This window comes from Chenopodium quinoa, unplaced genomic scaffold (genome assembly GCF_001683475.1).
Source record: "Chenopodium quinoa cultivar QQ74 unplaced genomic scaffold, ASM168347v1, whole genome shotgun sequence".
Classification (NCBI taxonomy): Eukaryota; Viridiplantae; Streptophyta; class Magnoliopsida; order Caryophyllales; family Amaranthaceae; genus Chenopodium; species Chenopodium quinoa.
In genome coordinates this window covers 492,833-511,411 of record NW_018744111.1, presented here as the reverse complement: position 1 = coordinate 511,411, position 18,579 = coordinate 492,833, and the positions used below count along the sequence as shown (strand labels likewise).

At 40.1% G+C, this 18,579-nt stretch overlaps 1 protein-coding gene across 1 annotated transcript; it reads right to left on the bottom strand.

Annotated features, from left to right (window-relative positions):
- Positions 1-8,306: 8,306 nt before the first annotated feature.
- Positions 8,307-18,334, bottom strand: LOC110692414 (monoacylglycerol lipase-like). The gene is made up of 7 exons (XM_021869410.1): positions 17,443-18,334; positions 15,340-15,378; positions 15,181-15,251; positions 10,154-10,218; positions 9,986-10,075; positions 9,787-9,879; positions 8,307-9,057 (listed from the first exon to the last, which is right to left on the bottom strand). The coding sequence occupies exons 1-7, from the start codon at positions 17,838-17,840 to the stop codon at positions 8,647-8,649; spliced, it is 1,167 nt and encodes a 388-aa protein (XP_021725102.1). The 5' UTR covers positions 17,841-18,334; the 3' UTR covers positions 8,307-8,646.
- Between the last annotated feature and the right edge of the window lie 245 nt (positions 18,335-18,579).

Here is an 18,579-nt window from a genome sequence, read left to right as displayed (position 1 = left end):
AGTGCCTATACTTCTTCCAAGCAATCAGGAAGAGGTCTAGATTTGAGTGGGGAGAAGAGGCTGAGGCGACATTCCAGAGGTTAAAGCAACACTTGCATTCTTTGCCAAGGCTAGTGAGCCCCCTGCCTAAGGAGGTTTTCTATATGTACCTAGCCGTCTCATATCACTCCCTTAGTGCCGTCCTCCTTGCCGAGAGAGACAGCAAGCAGCTCCCGGTGTATTTCATCAGCCATATCCTCAGGAATGCTGAACTCCGGTACCCAATGATCGAAAAATTTGGGCTGGCTCTTTACAAAGCAGTCAAGCGGCTAAAGGCATACTTCCTAGCCCATCCGGTGACTGTTTATACTGATCAGCCACTCAAGCGTCCAATGACTTCCATTGAGTCATCCGGCAGAATGATCAAATGGGATGTTGAAATGCAAAGCTTGGAGATAACTTTTGAACCTAGGCGAGCAGTGAAAGGTCAGGCGTTTGCCAACTTCATTGATGAAATGACTAGGCTGGCACAACCGGAGAATTCCGATCAGGTTTGGAAGTTATTCGTAGACGGAAGCTCTACCTCAAACGGCTGTGGTGTAGGCGTAATTTGCAAATCTCCAGAAGGAGATACTTATGAATATGCACTGCGGTTCAAGTTTCAAGCTTCAAACAATGAAGCTGAGTATGAAGCCCTGCTAGCCGGAATACGCATGTGTAAGGCGGCAGGGGCAAGAAAAGTTGACGCCTGTTCTGATTCCCAATTAATTGTTAGCCAATTCAAAAGTGACTACGAGGCCACCCATCCGGCAATGATCAAATACCTTCAGGCGGTCAAAGATGAGGCAGGGACACTTGATGAATTCCATCTGAGTTAGGTGCCTCGGTCAGAAAATAATCAGGCGGATGCTCTATCCAAATTGGCCTCATCCGCCACTTGTGATGCGCCTAGGTCAGTCGTCTGGGAGGTCATGGAAAAAAGAAGTATTGAGCATGACCCCATTGGAATTCTCGACCGAAGCTCTACCTGGATGGACCCCATCCGGGATTATTTGGTAGACGGCACCTTGCCGGATGTCTCTTCAGAGGCGGCAGCACTTAAAAAACGAGCTCTGAGCTTTGAAATGTACAAGGGAGAACTCTTCAGAAAGGGTTATCTCCAGCCGTTACTGAAGTGTGTTACCCCCAAAAGGGGAAAAGAAGTGCTAGAGGATCTGCATGCGGGCTTTTGTGCTTCACATATAGGCGGCAGATCTCTTGCAAAGAGGGCCAGGCGGCAAGGTTACTTTTGGCCCACCCTTGAGGCAGACGCCATGGACTTGGTGAAGAAATGTGACAAGTGCCAAAGATTTGGCCGGCTCATACACCGTCCGGCAACTAATCTTACGGCTATCTAAAGCCCGGTTCCATTTGCAAAATGGGGCATGGACATCTTGGGTCCCTATACGCCTGCCACAGGCGGTAGGAGATACATTCTGGTGGCTGTAGACTACTTCACCAAATGGGTTGAGGCAGAGGCGGTCAAAGGCATCAAGATAAAGGATGTCATCTCCTTCATTTGGAGGAACATCATCACCCGGTTTGGGGTTCCTATGTCTATGGTGTTTGACAACAGTCCTCAATTTGAAACACCTACCCTCAAAAATTGGTTGGGAGATCAAGGGATCTCACATTGTTTTGCATTTGTTGGCCGGCCCCAAGCAAACGGCCAAGTTGAAGCCTTCAACAAGCTCATCTCAGACGGCATAAAAAAGAAGATTGAAAGAGCCGATGGTCTTTGGGCGGATGAGTTACCTCACGTCCTTTGGGCCATCAGAACAACTGAAAAGGGGGAAACCGGTGAAACCCCGTTTCTCATGACATACGGCACTGAAGCCGTCTTGCTAATTGAGCTTTATGAGCCAACACTCCGAGTCATGCTCTATGACGAAGAAACTAATTGGGAGGCCATGCGTCTTGCATTGGACTCTCTCCCGGAGCGTAGGGGCAATGCTGCCTTGCGTCATGAGATATACCATCTGAGAATGACGAGGGCTTACAACAGAAGAGTACACAAGTGGCCCCTCAAAGTGGGGGACTTTGTGCTACGAAAAATGGAGTCAACCGGTAGGGCAAATGAACAAGGAAAGTTAACCCCAAATTGGGAGGGCCCCTACCAGATTTTTGAAGAAGTTAGAGACGGCACCTACCGCCTGGAAACCCTAGACGGCAGGCCTTTAGCCAGAACTTGGAATGTAGACATTGTTTTATGCGTCATATTCTCAAACGGCTTCAAGCGCCTAGGTTGAAGATAACCCATTTGCGTTTGAATGACCTATCGCAAACAAGATAAAACCGGCTATTGCCCAAAGCAATACAAACGGTAACTTAAATCTTGCTAAGCAGCCGGCTTTGCCCAAAAGCACTACAGTCGGACCTCGCTTCTATCCCGATTTTTACAATCTTCAAATTGTCATTGGCTATTGCCCCAAGGCTATACTGCCGATATAAATGTCTTATATTGCAACCGGCTATTGCCCCTAGGTAATACAGCCGGCAATTGACAACATTGTCTACATTTGTGCTTGGTTATTGCTCAAAAGCAATACAGGCGGTAATCCACATATTTGTATATATCCGGATACCATTCAAAACGCATACATCCGGTACGATTCCAACGAATTAAACTAGCCCACCCTGTTGTACAACGATCAAAGACCGCCTAATCGTTTGTCCGGATGCATATGGACGGCTGCCTGCTTAGAGTTGGTAACTAAGCAAACAACCATCCAGGGGCAAGCAGGGTTCACACATCCGACATATCGCATGATTTCATGATTCGATGCAAAAAAAAAAAAAAAAAAAAAAAAAAAAAAAAAAAAAAGAAGAAGAAAAGCGAGAATTGCAAATATGCAAAGCAAACCGACACAGTTGGCACAAATATATTAAATATTTCAAATGTTAACCGGACTCCTGTCCGGGAAAAGTGATGCAGAAATTCACGGCTCACAGACCGGTTAGAAAAAAGAAAGAAAAAATCCTACTGCTGTTGTTGCTGTTGCTGTTGCTGTTGCTCTGGCTGCTGGCCTTGACCAACGTTAGGGGCATCTTGGGTCTGATGGGTCTGGATTCCATCACCCGGCACCTCACCCTCCGTCTGCTCCTCCCCTACGCCGGCCCACTCCTCAAACGGCGCCGGTTGCTGAAGCCCGAGAACTTGAGCATCAAATACTTCAGTTGCGTATTTGTACCTCAAGTCAAAGACGGCGTAGTCGGTCTCCGGATGGATCATGGACCACGCCATCTTCATGCGTGCTTCGTAGTCACGCTCGTTCTCGTTCATCACCGGGTTTGCTCAGCCGCCAGCTGGTCCAGAGCGTCTTTCTTGGACTTAACCAAATCATTTTTGGTTTTGTCCAACTCCCCCTGCAGCCCGGTGACCTCCTCCTTCAACCCGGTCTTCTCCTTCACCGCATCCTTCAGAGCTTGGATGTCGGTTTTGAGTTGATCGATTTGGAGTTGACGGTCAGCAGCCGTCTTGTTGGCAATGTTAGCAGCAGTCGTCAGCTGCTGGATGAGTTCCTCCTGTTTCATCTCCCGGGCTTTAGTGTGGATTTCAAGCATTAGGGAGTTGTACTGACATATATCAATTAAATCGATTGCCCGTTTCTGGGCATCCCTTACCTCCTCTTGCTTCTTCCGCAAGGGGGCTTTTAACCCATCCACCCTTAGCATCGCCTGCAAGACCAATCGGCAATTGAGTTAGCAAATTGATCTTAAAAACTTCAGCTATCAAATCTAGCACAAAATACCCCATCCGGTGAAACAATAGATTGTGCAAAACAACCGCATCCGGCAAATTACCTCAGCCAGCAATGAGGTGATCCGGTCAAGGTTGACCTGGCTAACACCCGGCACAGCCTCCCTCTCGGACCTAGTCAGGGTCCTTATCATTCTCCTGGCGTAATTTTGCATGTCCGGCCAGCGAGAAGCGGTATCTGCATCATGAGACATATCGGTTAAGTGTTGGGAATAAACGGCTCCTACATTCAACCGGTTCCCGACCGAGTCGCCCGACTGAGAAGTATGAGACTAGACTCGAAGTGGCCCAAGCGGCCAGGGGGGGTCAAAAGCGGAGTCCATACCTTGGTCATCCGTCTGAGGGGTGCCACCATCCCCAGCCGCATTGGAGCCGGAAGCAATAGCCGGCACCCTGCTAGAAGGAGTAGGCTCCCTAGATCCGGTCTCAGCCGGCTCAGAGCTCAGGCCAAGACTTTGCAGACTTTTGCCCGCAGTAGTGGGCCTCACAAGAGCCGGAGTCCTGCCGACTGATGGCGGAGTAGGGCCTTCAGAGACCCTGCGCCTTTGTGGAGGCGGTTGAGGAAGCTCCCCACCCGGTCTCACCATCTGGCGGATAGAGCGGGGAACATATTGGCTTCCCGTCTGTAAAAAACAATCAACAAGTCAGAATCAATGTTATTGGCAAAATAAGCAAACGGTTTTATGACAGCCGGTGCTTACCCCACTGGCCCGGGCAGCAAGTTGGGCCCGTTTCTGCTCCAACTGAGCTTTCCTGATCTCGGCGGCTGACTTAGCCGGCGTCATCTCAGGCGGAGTCATCTCTAAGCCTTCCTCTGCAAAATAACAAGAAAAAGTTAGCATCATTTGCATATCATACAAACGGCATAAATTGTCAGTTAAGTAATAGACCTTTGTTATACAAGGTGTTGAGACCGCAGGCGGAGAGGAACGCCTGGTTCTTGAACCAGTCCGGATGAGGGACTCAGAATAGAGGAACAATGATTTGTGTCCCATCATTCAAAGGCTCGGTAGTCTTCTTAAACAACCCCGGCTCCATTATGGCGTCCCAAGCCTTAGTCGGTACCCTTGGTAGGGCGCACTTCTTTTCTAGAAGAGTCGGGTTCTTATTGTAACGGCGCATCCGGTGATTAACAGTCGTTGAAGGGGAAAAGACGTAATAAAATTTGCTCTTCCAACTTATCCACTTGGAGGGCTACTCTAAGGTCATCATGTATTCCGGATGCGTAGTAAGAGTGTACCAGGCATTCCAGCCGCCTGGGGCATGGCTTAGGTAATGCATATGCGCGAACGCCTCCCAGCTAGGCGTCACTTCCTGCATCTCGCAGGCGGCAATATAGCCGATGATGTCCACCCAAGAATTGGGTGTAAGCTGCCAGACCCCCAAGTCGTAGCTTCTTAAAATGTCTTTAATGCATCTGTGAAGGGGGAACCGGAGGCCGGGTTTGAATGCCGCCTCATAGCAGCCGAAGTAGTTATCGGCATGATTCAAGTCATCCTCCCAGACAACTGACGAGCTCGCAGGAAGGACACCCAACTCCCAGTCGTCCCCTACCGGACGCTTTTTCACAAAAGCTTCGAGTGTTGCGTTTAATGTCACAACGTCCCGGTTGCTCATGTGCCCCTCCAATGGGTTGTTTACTGACGGCCAACTGTATGCCTCCTCATCTTGTTGAGGGACATCCGGCGTCATTGTGGACTTTGATGATCCAGCCTCTTGGTCGATTTTTTCACCGCTTGAGCTTCCGGACTCTTCCAAAATCTCATCACTAGGCGTACTTGGAACGCCTGGTTGATCGAAAGGAACGTCTTCAACCGGTGTACCGGATGAATCATCTGACTTGTAATCGGGATCAATAGCCGTCCCTCTAATCCGAGCCTTTCTGTCCTGCACAAGAACAGAGACGGTCGGATTCTCAGAAATGTAAGGGTGTTCCATGCACCCCCAGACGGCATCCCAGTCCTAGATTCAGCCGTATCCGGTGAACAGTTGACAACTGCCCTAGGTCGTGTCGTGTGTGTATTGGGAGAGTCCCACTCAAGCTTATCTCATACTCTTCTCTTTCTAAACTCTTCTGAAAACCACTAAGCACCAACCCTTCACAATTCCACCGACACAACGGAGCCTATGCAGTTACTGACCAAGCCACTTCCGCCGATAAAGCTACCCGATGTTCTTCCGACCAATACACTAGAGCAGCCACTAAGGAAACCACCACTAAAATTTCCTGTGTAACCTCCTGGACCACCACCTGAACCATTGCATCCGGCGCCACTGTTCTCTAATATTCCGCCAGGCAGACCACCTACAGAACCACCCATCTTATTTCTCAAGCCACTACTTTCAAAATTATTGATAACACCACCCGCAAAAGGGGCACCACCAGTTTCGCTGGTGCGATCTCCTCGACCTCTAACTATAAACCCATCCCCAAATTCACAAGCCATCCCCCATATTTGAGTTTCTTAGCAAAGCCCTCTACTCTGTAACCAATCTCACCATCAGATTTTTCAGAGCAACCCAAAAAATCTCCACCACCACTGCCACCAAACGTGAATTCACTCAGAGATTGTCTAGATCTACTTGTCTTAGCAGCACTAAACTGAATTTTCGATCTCACCACTCCTCTACTTGACATCTCCATAATCACACCACTACGAAAACCACCCATAAGGTCATCGGCAGTAGAGCTTAACTCCAAATCGGCTTTCTCCACCACCGTCTTTTCCTCTAGTGATGTCATTTGTACATCACCGCTTGGAAAGTCAGTGGTGGCTGACTGTTTTGCATCATCGACTTCATTTTCTTCGTTCTTGAGCTCCTCACGAATCAGTTTACTCTCTATTTTGAACTAAGAAATCGCCTCACAAACTATCTCTTTATGTTTTTGCTAGCTTTTTTTTTGTAGTAGCACGTGACCTGGCTAATTGAATTCACTAGTAATTGCTTTAAGTGATATGACCTTAATACCCTTACTAGCATATTCCATTTCAAACTCTCTCCAAGCTAACAAGAGACCCACTTAAGCTTCTCTCATACTCTTCTCTTTCTAGACTCTTTTGAAAACCACCAAGCATCAACCATTCACAGTTTTCCACCATCAAATCCACTGTCACAATGGACCCTGTGCGGCTACTGACCAAACCACCTCCGCCGACAAAGCTACCCGATCTTCTTCCGATCAAGACACTAGAGCAGCCACTAAGGAAACCACCACTAAAATTTCCCGTGTAACCTCCTGGACCACCACCTGAACCACTGCATCAGGCGCCACCTTTCTCTAACATTCAACCAGGCAGACCACCTACAGAACCACCTATCTTATTTCTCAAGCCACTACTTTCAAAATTATTGACAATACCACCCGCAAAAGGCGCACCACCAGTTTCGCTAGTGCAATCTCCTTACCTCCACCTGTTAACCCATCCCCAAAATCGCCAAGCCTTCCCCCATATTTGAGTTTCCTTGCAAAGCCCTCCACTCCGCAACTTATCTCACCATTAGATTTTTCAAAGCAACCCGAAAAATCTCCACCACAACTGCTACCAAATGCAAATTCACTCAGAGATTGTCCAAATCTATTTGTCTTAGCAGCACTAAACTAAAATTTTGATCTCACCAGTCCTCCACCTGACATTTCCACAATCTCACCAGTGCGGAAACCACCCATAAGGTCATCGACAGTAGAGGTTAACTCCAAATCGGCTTTCTCCACTACCGTCTTTTCTTCTAGTGACGTGATTTCTACATCACCGCTTGGAAAGTTAGTGGTGGCTGACTATTTCGCATCTTCGACTTCATTTTCTTCGGTCTTGAGCTCTTCTCGAATCATTTTACACTCTGATTTGAACCGAGAAATCGCCTCACCAAATATCTTCTCTATGTTTTCATCTATTTTCTCCTTAAATTCTGGTTGTGAGAACATGTTAGTGAACTCACTATTCGCTGGACTTCCAGCTAAGTCACCGGGGACCGTACTGCTCTGATGCCATTTGCTAGGAACTGACATGATTACAGCTCTAACAATGGCAGAAATTGGGGAAGAAATTGCTGATGATATTGATAATATGTGAATTACACTAACTTGAATGGTAATTCCACTTTCGAGAGGTGGATGCTCTCCTTATATGAGCTTTCAAGAGGCTCATTCTCTCCTAATAACTAGCCTCACAATATTCAACATATGCTTATTCCTCCTAATGAGGCCTATTTATAGAAAAACTCTCCTAACAAACCTCTAGCTTATTTTCCAAGTTACTACTAATAGACTATGACTAATATGCCCTTCCCCCCAAATATTGATTCCTTCCACACTACTACCCCCCCCTCTTTTTTTTTTTCAAATTTCTTCTTCTTATAACATCAATATTATTCCTAACAATAATAATATTACTTACTAACATTTTTAATTGCAGAGAATAACTCAACAAATATGCTTTGTAATATGAGATAGAGAGAATACTACTTAATTATATGATTTAGGGAGAATAACCTAACATTATTGCCCTTTTTTTTATACACACATATATATACAAAGCAATTGTTAAGTTTGAATGCAGTCACAAAGTATGACACGGGAGACACCAACCAATAATCCACGCAATATAGTAAAATGCAAAAGTCAGTATGCTATACATGAGTGCTATAAGTAGAAAAGAAATACTTGCCACTGATCTTCAACAGTTCACCATCAATTAAGAAGATAACACATTCAAGTCTCGACTTCTAAACAGAAAGAATGAACGAACCCTTGTTATTCTTCCATACCCCAACATCCCACTTGCACACTCATAGAGAGCAACAACATCAAAAAAAGGTTGTGCTCATCAATATGTTCTGGTTTATAAAAACTGTAATCGATTTCACATCTAGTCTCCTTCTATTCGTTGAATTAACCAGTCAGTTATATCATGGAATACAGTTTGTCGTTCAGGTTCGAAGAGAATGTCATGCAACAGTCCATCATACAATATGATGGCCTTGTCGAATGATGAGGCTTCTTCATACAATTTCTGGGAACCTTTAGGGTCAGTCACAGCATCAGCAGATCCATGTAGTACAAGGAATGGAACTCTCAATTTCGTCAAGTTATCTTGTAAATAGGCAGATATGCGGAGAATCTCACAGCCGGTCCTTACACGAATTGCACCTGTGTATACAAGGGGGTCTGAATACTTTGCTTTCAGTGCCTCTGGATCTCTACAAACTACTGTGCCTGATTTGTTTGCAGCATGGCATTGATACCTTGGAAACAATAAGGATGCAATTGGGGCAATGACCTGAAATAACAAATTAACAATAGTACATTAGTACCATAAGATTACATAAGAGGAACAAATGGCACCAATTCTTTGCACCAGTGAATCAGATTCATTCATGAAACATTACTATAAAGTTTCATAATACTCCTGCAGATTCTAGAACCTCTAGAAATAGTCTAAAATAGCTCCTATTTATATTCTCCAAAAACTTGCCTAGATAACAAAAGACTAAGGCAACTCCAAGTGACTCTTCAAAGTCTGATGATGGTACCCTTATTCAACAGCACAAAAGGCATGCTAAACAAACATATAAAATAAAAATAAAAACTGAGGCAAAAGATCAGTACCAATGTACCAATATGATTTTTTTTTACCTCTATGAACTGCACTACTGCAGATAAAGGTTCTACTAGCATTTTGACTTATTGTTATGAACCAAACGGGAGGTTCCAAGCTTCCACAAAATTCTCCAGATTTACAAAGTCATGGAATTCAGTTGCAGTTACATAGTGTAAATGAAGATAAGGATCAGATGGATGACTTAAATTTCTCAGAAGGTTAATGTAGGCTTGAATCACAGCATACAAAACGAATTTTCTTCTTAAGATAACAAAGTAATCAAATGGAACTTAGTAATAAGTGGATTGGTGGACAACTCGTTTAAGTCTGCAATTATGTGTATTAAAAAAGGCATGCACTTCTCTGCTACAATATTAAGTCAGAAGAAAATACAAAGAAGAAACTTACATTAAATATTGGATGGGATGGATTTACACCAACTGCTGGAGATGTTAAGACTATGCCACTGATTTGAGCTTCAACCTTAGGGTCAAGAGCAGCCTGCATTTTTGACATTACTGCATTAAGTTTTTGGAGGAATATATACTATAGTCAACAAGATAAAGAGAAATTATGAAAGTTCATTGGTCTTAGAGAGAATACTCACTTTAAGTACAATAGCTGCACCTGTGGAATGTGCAAAGCAAAAGCAGGGAAGTCCAGGATTCTCTGACAAAATGGCATCTAGAAATGCTTTCTGCATTGGCATAATCAGCAGATATTATTAATAAATTAAATAGAGTTGTCATGCTACCTATGGCTGATTAAAGCTTACCATATCAACAACAGCATCGTCAAGGGATGGAACATAAGCATGTAGTCCATCACTTCCACCATGACCTAAAATTAAGGAAATTGGGAACTCAACAACATTAGTCAACCAACATTAACAAATAGAGATAAAGGATAAAAACCATAATTTGCCTTTTCCCCGGCTAATGAAGGTAGCAACTGATTGATAAAAAAGAAAAAGAAAAAGAAAAATGAGATCCTCCGAAATTGAAGCTTAGTCAGGTTATGCAATGAAAAACACAAACTTCATCTGAAACTCATGAAGGAAAGAATATAATTTTGAAAAGAAAAAAAAAACAACAAAGACAAATACAAATACAATAATCCAGCATAGACAAAGCCCTACTCTCACATTAGCATGCAACACCTAGAAGTTTGCCTTGAAGAAGATAACCTCACATTTATACTGCTCAAATGAACACAAATGAGGGGTTTTTTTTTTCACACAGGAGAACAAAAATAAGTTACAAAGATAAAGGGATCATTGAAAATATCACTTGTATTTGCAACAAGGGGAAGTAAAAAACAAAAAACTTTATCTAAACTTACAAGGGAAAGAATCAAGTTTTACATTTAAAATAAAAAGGAAAAAATATAAACATAATAATCCAGCACAGTAAGGCTTTCTTATGCACAAGAGACGAAAATCAAGTCACAAAGATGAAGAGACCATTGTGAATCATCACTTGTTTTAGCAACAATGTGCTAGATGTTTATGTCATTAGATTTTTTTTAACTATACATCAGGTCTTTACTGTTTTAATCAAAATCAAGACTCAAATAACAAGATTACATATTAAGAGAAGCTTCATATGTTACTTTTTCAGCACAAGACTCAAATAACAAGCTTACATATTAAGAGGAGCTTCATAGGTTACTTTTTCAGCACCACAGGGCACCCAATCAGAATGCTTAATCCTGCAACATTAACATATAGATGCACAGAAGCATGGCTTCTACACTCTCAAGCAGTAATGACAAGAATTGGACTTCATTAATATAATATGAGGATGCATGGGAACTACGAAATCTAGCGTTTACTGCGACTTCTACACTCTCAAGCAGTAATGACAAGAATTGGACTTCATTAATATAATATGAGGATGCATGGGAACTATGAAATCTAACGTTTACAGCGACTTCATTTTAGTTCTTTTGGAGGGTTTTTTTTTGGGGGGGGGGGGGTTGTGTCAGGGAAATACATATCACAAATCAGATTCCAATACCAAAAAGCACCTAGCACCTTTCGTTTTGATTTTCAAAACTTTAAGGGCTGGTTTGGTATCATTGCTAGTGAAAGCTTTTGATTTTATGCCATTTAATATAAGTTATATACAATTGAACTTAAAATTAGTCATACTTAATGTTAATTTTGAAAAATGACAATAGAAATCAGGTTTCCATAAATTTGTTGGTAGTTTTCACTAAAAAAAAAATTGGAAACTGGAAACAAAAACGATGAGGAATAAGCTTAGTTGAGAGAGGAAAAAATGTCTAATAGAACCCCACCCCCCACCCCCCAACCTCCCAGTAAAGGCTCTCTTGTTTGTTATTCAACCATTTCCCACTAATCTCCATCAATACAAGAAAAAAAAAAAAAAAAAAGGCATCACACTATTTGTTTTATTCCCGTTTCCTTATGTTTAGGGTATATGATTAGATCCCTTTAAGAGAATAAGCTTACATATTTATTAGTTTTGCAACATTCCTAGGGTAAGACTATACAGCAAACCCACCACCTCACAAACCATGGCAAACAACTTGCTAACTACCATAAATATACTTAGTATATACCAGGCCTCACATACCACCTCAAATTTTTTATTAACCCTTGCAAAGCACCATATATTCACATTCCCTGAAATACCTAAAGAAAATGCAGATTGGAATGAGAGAGAGGAAGGGAAGAGAGGGAAACAGTGAAATACCGAAGTTGGATTAATTTGACTCCATGGTAGTTAAAATTAGTTTCCTACCAGCAAAAATTTGAAATTTGCACCATTAATTATTCACGAACGGCGACCTCGTTGGCAATCAAATTGAGGTGGTGGCGGTAGGAAATATATGGTGATGGTCCTGGTGGAGCCATAGAGGTTGGCTGGGAAAGAGAGAGAGAAATGGAGGAATAAAGATGGAGCCATGGATATGAAGCAGATTGGTGACAATATATGATGGGCAGCAAAATGAGAGTAATTGTTAAAAGGGGGAAAGATTATTTTAGGGAGGTCGTGGGTAACCATTACTCTCATTTTTAGGGTAATAGTGTAATGCATTATCCCCATCAAATCTTCACTCCTATTCTAGGCATCTAAAAAAACCAGTTATTATTTATTTTTTTTTTTTTTTTACTCCTTTACATTTTCCATCCCAATTACTGATAACCCAGGCATGCCCTTTGGTACAGTCCCATGAGATATACATTCAAGAAATACCTGATAAGCAAAAATTAATGAAAAACTGAAACAGACTTCCTTGAGGAATATTTGTGTAGTTCACACCAAAACTGCCAGAGTTCCCACAACAACAACCAAGTTCCAAAACCTTATCAATCAGAATATTGGATCTCTAACTCACCGCTTGTCATGACACGAGCTAAGAGCAAATCCATGATTTACTGACCATTTACCCGAGATAGAAGGCAAACTAGGTTACTACTTTCACGACAGTCAGTGAAATCTCAATACAATCATGTCTAATACATAGAGGTATCAGTCATAGCATTGAGGTAATGGAGGCTTTTTTCAATGGACCTTTTGATCTAAAAAAGAACCTGCTGTTTTTTTTAACCAGCACAACCAAACTTGTAACGATCAATTCTATAGGTCGTACCTCTCTATCCTTAGACACCAAGGCGACAGAAAACGGGTCATTTAACCAGCCAATTTGATTCATCATCATAATCTAAAGCCAAAGAAAAATAATGGGTCGTTCCATTTGGTATAAATCAATAATTGATAGACAAACTAATAACCTAGGATACTGGATCTCATAAAACTAAGCCCACTTCCCCCCCCCCCCCCCCCCCCCAAAACAACATACACTCAGGTATCAGTCCACACACAGGAACATTTTATATACTCCATGCAACATTGGTTTAAGCTAAGAGGTAGAATCTGGTTGACAGTTTTGCAGTGAACATTTTGCATTATCTCCGACTTCTGATGCGATACAAGTTACCTACCGGAACTAAATGATATAGAATCCTCTTATTGAAACAGAAGTTTAATCTCATTTAATTCTAAAAGCATACAAGTTACCTACTGGAACTAAATGATATAGAATCCTCTTATTGAACCAGAAGTTTAATCTCATATAATTCTACAAGCCCAATGGACCAGTGTCAGGTGACTCAGGTCCAGCTGTTGTTTTACTCAATGGACCAGTGTATGAATATGTATATCAATAATTGCAGACCTTTCAAAGTATCATCTCAAAGAAGAGGACACAACCAATTCATCATCTCAAAAAATCCTTGTTTCTTTTTAATATTTAATTCATTTTTAGAGCCATCAATTGGCAAACATACAACACTCTAGCTTAGCTTATACAAACTACGACACATATACTTCAAAAAGTATGCACAAGTTATACAATCCATTCTGGAAGAACAAGGCATTGGATCTGATATATTAAGCTACAATTGCACTGCCTCTCAGTACTTAATTCTTACATTATTAATCCAAAAAGCTGTTTTGAAGGGAGGATCAAACTAATAATTAGTTAATAGAGAGATCATTTACAATCAATGAATCAATCAAAGCCTTAATCCCATAAGTGGGGTTGGCTACATGAACCAAAAGTGATTATTCCGTATAGTCATCTACAAAAATCTTCCTCCTCCATCCCTTACGATCAAATACCCCATTCTCATGCAAATTCATTTGCTTCATATCCTTCCTAACTCTTTCCAACCAAGTCATTAACAGATTTTTAAAATTCCTCTGGTGACAAATTATTAAAGGAAACAATGACCTTGACATCAATATTTTGGCCACAATTCAGGGAAAGTAAAATTTTCCACCCATCAAAATTATGTCAAGATACTAATCTAGTACACCCTCCGTTTCATATTGATGATCCTGAATCCTTTATTAAGGGTTTCTGACAGATGGTCCTATTGTTAATCTTTGCCGGTTTTGGTGAAGTTGTTTCCCCAATTCACCCTCATAGAAATTATACTTCTCAATGCAACTCCATATGCCACATTTATGGAACCAATACAGAGAGAAGCATATTATGGTTATAAGATTCTAAGAGAGAGTATAAGATTCTAGGAGCATCAGTACCAAATAGAGGTAGTAATAGAATAAAGACCAAGAGAAATTTTGTTGAAAATCAACTGTCACGGAGATAGCACTATTTGTGTGATATATAGTTACACACATACACAATCTTGTTTGCAGCAGAAGTATTTGCACACTCTCTAAGTTGGGGTTTAAAAATCTTATCTCTTTTACTTTGTGATATGCAAACTTGAATCTTCACTCTGATCACCCTCATTGCCCTAGGTTCAATTAGAGACCCTCCTCCATGTTTACCCAAGAGGTTCAATCGTAAGGGTGCTGAATAAGGTGAGCATAAAACAAGGCAAACTCTATGTATTTTCTTTTTATCTGATGGAGTGCTTGAGAAAAATATGTCAAAAGGATTTGGTAAAATGACTACTAAATATCACGAACCACTCCTTACACAGCACTTTGGAATGTGAGTTTTAAGATTGTTGAATCATATTATTGTTGTCCAGTTTTAAAAAGTAATAAGATACATTACATGTACCCGTTCCAAGGGCTGGAAAATAATCATTTCCTGGTATCATCTGACATAGTTATAAGCATGCCAAGCTTTCATCTAATACTTAATTGTTAATACACACATATACTAAGACAATACTCACAAGAAAGTTCATTGACAAGTCACAAATTCACCAAGGAAATCGCAAATAGTGAATTACGAGGATATGTAAATTATTACAAGATATCATTAAAACAATGATGGCACTAAAGAACTTACCAATCCAGTCCATTCCATAAACCTTGATTCCAATCTCATTTAGCTGCTTCGCAAAGTCACTGTATCGGCCACTGTCATCAAATACAAATGTCTAAACAATTAGCATGTCCAATCCAAAAGGTAAAATATATAAAATACACCAGACAAACCTTGACGAACCTGTGCTCATTAAGGCCATGCAATAGCAACACAATCCCCCTGCATAAAAGTAACCAAAGCATTAGGCTATCAACGGGAGAATAAATAGCCTTTATTTTACGAACAAACACTACGTATTAAGCATCCTGAATTTCATGTTAAACCAATATGATGAAATTAGCTGACTGACTTCTAAACAACATACATTTTAGAGAAAGTTTAATCATTTAGTAGATTATAGCATAAAAATTTAAAAGGTAGAATGTTTATAATATGAAATGGACTATCAACAAATCTGGGACGAAGACAATGTGAAGAAACATAAATGTCAAACAGCACCATACACAGAATTTTGTGGATTTCAAACTCAGAGTATGGCTCATAAATACAGGCCCATTAGTGCCGAAATCAGGGTATTATGGACTAATGAAGAGACTGAAAAGGAAACATGGCCGACTAATTTGGAATAGAGGATTTAGAACATTATCAAATCAGTTATAAGTACATCATATCAATATTCCCTGAATCAATATAAAAAACAGTGATCCATATGACATGAAAACATTGTTTGAAACATTGTTTAGCTAATACGTTGAGATTAAACTCTAAATGTAAGCTTAATATACTTCGTAAATATTAACACAAATGACTCGTAAATTTACATAAATTATGAACTTAATACCAAAAACCCCTTTTTATTTTTATTGACGGACTTAGCTTCTACTACTAGATAATTAGCAGCCATTTCCTCTCTCACCCTTTTTGCTCTTTAGTTTCACAAAATTAAGGATCCCAAGGCCAAAAATAGCCAATATTGCTGTTAAATCCATTAATACTATATCATTTGAAATCTTGAAACTGGTAAATGTCATTAGGGTACTGTTTGTACTTCATTATCACCTGATACAAGAAGTTCCTTTGGCAAAGATTTAAGATGGATCAATATGAAATCAATATTTCTCCTACAATTAAATGAATCAAACAAAATTTCATTTTCATGACTAACAAATCATCAGGCCCTAGGTAAAGAACACTTTAAATCACATCGATATAAGAACATCTCCAATGGTTTACAAAAAGGACTTGCTTGCAAATTAAATTTAATTGTAATCATGTAGCTTACCATTGGAGTGACAATATTGATGTAGCTACCTCAAGCAACGTAGCTCAAACAAGCTACGTCGCTTAATTTTTCAAGGAAAACTTCATCCACTTAGATTATGACATATGTATAATTAAAACTACTTAATTTATTTATTTTTTCCAAGCTTCAATATTCTATTGCTCACCATTAAAGCACCTTGTAGCTTAATAATATACTAGCTCAAAATTGATGTATCAAGGTAAGCAACAAGCCCTTGTAGCTTACCATTGAAGATGCTCTAATCGAAAGAAGTTCTAAGAGCAATTCTAATGGTTGTAGCTAGGGACTTGCTTGCAATTTTAAATAGTTCCCAGCTATTAGCTATTAGATTGACCAGCAATTGGCTTGGCAAGCAAATTAGCTTTGCCAAGCTAATTTATAACTTGCCAAAAAGAAAATGCTAAAAGTAAATTAGTAATTAACATTAAAACAATAAATTAATAATTTAAATAGTAAGCTAATAGCTAACCATTGGGGTCAAACTAGCTTGAAAAATAATTAGCTTAAAAGCCTATGTGGCATGACAAGCTAATTTGCCAATTAGCTTGCCAGTGAAATTGCTCTAATGCTTTGCGTTTTTTTAATTAAAGCTTTTTTGTGTATTTCGGATAATTTTTTTATTAACGAACCAAATTGTTATTCTCTTCAATTTCCTTTTGTTAGTCCCTTTTTACCAAATTATCAATGCACATGTTGAAACAAATACTACATATATCTTCAAACAACACATTAAAAACACATACTCACAACTCCTAAAGACTTTATTTTAATACTAAATCAAAACAAATCTATTAAGATTGATAAAAAAAAAAATAAAAAAAAAAAAATTTAAATTAAGGGTGGGGTCTAGGGGCCAAACCAGAACCACTAGAAATACACATACAAATCAAAATTGATAGCAACAACCAAAACCAAAAGATGGACGTAATCTTAAACCAAATTTAATGCCAAAAACATATCAATCACAAATAAATATATACCTGACATTTCTAGAAACAGGAGACCAAGATTGCGTAAAAAGTGTAACACCTCTCTTCGTACCAAAAATCGAATAATCCCTCAAACACTTCTCATCTTTATCCTCCTTAACCCTCTTAATCGCCATCATCCGCCTCGCCGCCACATCCTGCTCCACCACCACTCTCCTCACAATCGCCGCCGGCAACCTCACCACCGGCCCTCCACCGCTACCGCCACTGCTCACCACCTTCTCCTCCTTCGATACCGACGACACCGATTTCTCTCTCCTCCTTCGAAACGGCACCACAATCACGAACAAAATTGCTAAAATCAAATTCATCACACTCCTCCATGCACTCAATGATATCAAGGCGCTCACTCTCCCACTTGCTCCGGATGTTAACATCTCCGACGCCATTATTGTTGATTATTATCGAATTATGCAATTGTTTGTCAAAATTAATCAACAATTTTGTACCAGAATAAGGGAGGAAAAATATTTTTATTGATATATTCGTAACAATTCAAACAGGTAATATCAAAATTCAAAATCGATTATGTGTAGTTTCATAAAATTAAATATTTTCCCTCCCTTATTGTATTTTCTTTGATTTGAGTTGATTTCTGAAACTTCAAGAGAATGGCTGAATGGTAATTAAGGAATAACGTAGGAAATTGAAAGGTAAGTAAAGGCTAAATTTAGAGAGGTATTTTTTTAAATTTTTTTGTATAAGTTTGACGAGATAATACTTTTACTAGAAATTCGGGTTACCTGTTATATATAACTACGAAAGCTACTAATGCGGGTCCACCTCATATGATGCCATTTTATAACAGTTACATATTTATTTTCTTTCTGGCTTTTTATGCTCGTGTCAAAGGCGATATTTTGTTAGGTTTTATTTATTATTTTTTGAGATGAATAACGAAAGAAGAAGATAATTTTTTTTTTAATTGAGATGAGAATTTTTTTTTTTTGATTGGAAGGGAAGAAGTGCCACGTGTGTGGTGTTGGGCGAAGTTACTCTTCTGGAATTTGCTGATATGATATTGCTCATGTCGACTGACATACTGTAGTAATATAAGGCCTTTGAACGGTTGCATATTGGAATAGTCTGGGCTGGTTTGAATTAGATATAAATTCGTTACATATGGTA